This window comes from Nanorana parkeri, unplaced genomic scaffold, assembly GCF_000935625.1.
Source record: "Nanorana parkeri isolate BGI_ZX_2015 unplaced genomic scaffold, ASM93562v1 scaffold2861, whole genome shotgun sequence".
NCBI classification, from domain to species: Eukaryota; Metazoa; Chordata; class Amphibia; order Anura; family Dicroglossidae; genus Nanorana; species Nanorana parkeri.
The window spans coordinates 11,478-14,977 of NW_017309129.1; the positions used below are offsets into that span (position 1 = coordinate 11,478).

At 42.5% G+C, this 3,500-nt stretch overlaps 1 protein-coding gene across 1 annotated transcript; it reads right to left on the reverse strand.

Annotated features, from left to right (window-relative positions):
- Positions 1-2,310: 2,310 nt before the first annotated feature.
- LOC108802434 (olfactory receptor 2D3-like) lies at positions 2,311-3,231 on the reverse strand. Its single transcript, XM_018574290.1, has one exon. It carries the CDS (start codon positions 3,229-3,231, stop codon positions 2,311-2,313), a length of 921 nt encoding a protein of 306 aa, XP_018429792.1.
- Positions 3,232-3,500: the final 269 nt, after the last annotated feature.

The window sequence follows — 3,500 nt, forward strand, 5'->3', positions numbered from 1 at the left end:
ACCCAGACACGTCCATCGGATTGCCAGACAGAGAAGTGTGACTCGTCACTCCAGAGAACTCGTCTCCACTCTCTAGAGTCCAGTGGCGGCGTGCTTTACACACATCCCACGCTTTGCATTGCACTTGGTGATGTAAGGCTTGGATGCAGCTGCTCGGCCATGGAAACCCATTCCATGAAGCTCTCTACGCACTGTTGTTGTGCCAATCTGAAGGCCACACCAAGTTTGGAGGTCTGTAGCTATTGACTCTGCAGACAGTTGGTGACTTCTGCGCACTGTGCGCTTCAGCATGCGCTGACCCCACTCTGTCATGTGACGTGACCTACCACTTCGTGGCTGAGTTGCTGTTGCTTTTCATCTGTAAGACAGTTCGCACATTTCTTTTGTTGAGTTGCTGTTGTTCCCAGTTGCTTCCACTTTGTTATAACCCCACTAACAGTTGACCGCGGAATATTTAGTAGCATGGAAATTTCACGGAACACTTGAATCCAATGATTTGGAGGGGTGTCCCAATACTTTTGGCAATATACTGTATGTATTACAACTGTATTTAGCTGTTTTTCTGGAGTTCCGCATTTAATGACTCCGGGTATGAGAAAAAATATGGGAGTACATTAATGGCAATAACATAATACCTGGGTAGCTACGTGCCACACCTGACAGATCTGGTGCCCTGGGCCATGGAAAATTCCCACCATAAATAACAGGTTTCAATCTGCCTCTCTGCCTGCCAGTGCAATCCAGACAGATCCTTATTGTTGCTGTCCCTGCACAAGCTGTTCATTTTTGTTGCTAGAATAGTGTATTGTGTGCTTATAAATCACCCACTCAGGGCCCATAAATATAGATGTTACTGTAAGTTAAATAGGGTGACAGTGTGCCTATTCTTTTATAGCTATAGAAGGCAACTTCCAGCCTTTCTGCCCTCAGCCCCGTTGTGTGCTTTGGGGCTATGACATCTACTGCTAAGGCTAGACAGCCTGGGATAGGAGCGGGGCAGCACAAGATAGTGTCCCTATGGGGAAAAGTAATGTCAATCCAGCCCTGGTCCATAGTAAGGGTCTGATTTATTTTACAAAGATTGGAAACATTTGTACACACAGATTATGGTCTTATGCTTTCAACGATAATAAATATAATGATTCCTTATGGAAATGTAGTCTGCATAACCATATAAAGAAACAATACACACGCCCACTGCCCTTTATTAAAACTCAATTTGCATTAAAAAACAAAAAAATTATCTAGCATATCAAATTGCTGCACAGACATTTTAGTCATTTCATGTTATTAAAGGGTAATTTGGTAAAATGGAATTACCCCCTCCAGTCTGCAAGAAGTGCTTCTCATGGGTCAGCGCAGTCAGGTGACCAGTAAGCCCTCGCCATTTGCAAGTGAAATTCAAAATACAGAGTTCAGGGCTGCGCAGCCGTATATGGGGCATGGATAGTACACCTATCTGAGCCGCTCGGCAGCTGTACAGGCTGTTGAGAATAGCCCGTAACAGCAGCCCTTCGGTTTGACTGCATCGAAGGACAGAGGCGGCCGAAGAGAGCCGGAGGATCAGCTGAAGGTACTGCTGGATCCGTCGGGTCTTTAGTAAATGTGTGTGTGTTGGTTTGCATTCCTTGCATGAACATGCTAAACAAAGGGGCATTTATCTTATACAACAAATAACCCATCGAAGACAACATTTTTTGGGATCACTGTTCTACTTACATATACTGCTTAGGTGTCCAGTGTGCTTTTTTTTTCTTTTTAGACACATTAAGTAGATGCTCAAATCTTTTCTTGAATTGTTGCACTTTCTGCCTGTATTTTCTTCTCTGTCTTTCCTCATTTACATATCCTCCTAACCCAGGACTTTGTGTTAGCCACTAAGTTGCTCAGCAAGCCCTGTACAATAATAACTGCTGGCAGTGGTATAAATACACTAATTAGAGCAATGGGCCAACACTTATGTGAAGCTTTATTAGGTAGTAGAATCTTTTTTTTTTGCTTTGTGTTTCAGCCTTTCTTCTCACTGTGACAAATTGAAAATAGTGGCTGCAGGTAAATCCTCTTATTTTATATAAGGTGTTCCAAATAACATCACCCCTGCTGACTTCCATAAGTTATGTGGTGAGTTACTGGAGGATTAGAATAAATCTAAGGCAACATTGTGTCTTGCCGACCACCAAAAACATCACAAGTCAAAAGCTGCAGAGTACCAGAGCTTCCAGAATCTCCACTTCCAGCAATTTGACTGAATCATCTGCAAATCCCAGTTCTGTCAATCAATCTGGTCATCTCTACAAGGGTTGTAAAACCTTACTTAGCTCCCACTAGCCTCTTTGTGGCTCTCAGAACATCTTTATTTCTCAGGCTATAGATCAAAGGGTTTAGCATGGGCGTTATCATTGTGTAAAATACGGCCACCATTTTGTCTACATCTTCTGTGACTGAATGCTCAGGTTTAGCGTACATGAACATTGCCGTCCCATAGAAAATGACCACCACCACAAGGTGGGACACACACGTTGAAAATGCTTTGTTCTTTCCCAAACTAATTGTCACGATAGTGGTTATGATTCGAAAGTATGAAATGAGGATCAGTGAAAGTGGGATTAAAAGCAAGATGGTTGTGCCCACCAGCTTTAAGATGTTGACTGCCAAGATGTCACTGCAAGAGAGCTTCATCAGTGAAGGAGCCTCACAGAAGAAGTGGTTGATGGTGTTAGGGCCACAATATGTCAAGCGAAATGTAAAATATGTATCAATAGATGAAATGATGCAACCAGTCAGCCATGACATGCCGATCATCCACAAACAAACTGTTGTGTTCATGATCATATTGTATCGCAGAGGGTTGCAGATGGCAACATAACGGTCGTAGGCCATCAACGCCAGAAGGATGCATTCAGTTTCTCCTAAAAACAGGAAGAAAAAAAACTGGACGGCACAGCCAGCAAATGAAATAGTATTGTTTGAAGAAAGGAAGTTCATCAACAACTTGGGTGCAATGGTGGAGGTGTAGCAGATGTCCAAGAAAGACAGACTGGATAAGAAAGTGTACATGGAGGTGTGCAAACGTCTGTCGGTCCTCACAGCCACTATTAGAAGGAGATTCCCGGCCAGTGTGGTCATGTAGACAACAAGGAAAATGTGGAACAGAACAATTTGTACTAAAGGATCCGAAGAGAGTCCTAGAAGAAGGAATTCCGTGACAGTGCTTTGGTTCCCGGGATACATCCTAATAATTCCAACACTGTGAGCAAAGAATATTTTTGGCTTATATTTGATACCAGGTACATGGGAATAAAATGTGATGAAAGTCAGACTAATATAGAACATGTTCATTGGTTTGGGATACAATAGTCATGTATGACGGCCATAAATGTGTCAACATTTCAGTAGCTTATTAGAAAATAATAAATAAAACCTATACAGACTATCCCCTTAAAATACCGACCTCCCTGCTTGTAATCCAATGTAAAGCAGAAATAACACGATGCAAATAA

Coding starts and splice junctions, on each gene's coding strand:
- LOC108802434 (XM_018574290.1), bottom strand. CDS start 3,231: ATGTATCCCGGGAACCAAAGCACTGTCACGGAATTCCTTCTTCTAGGA.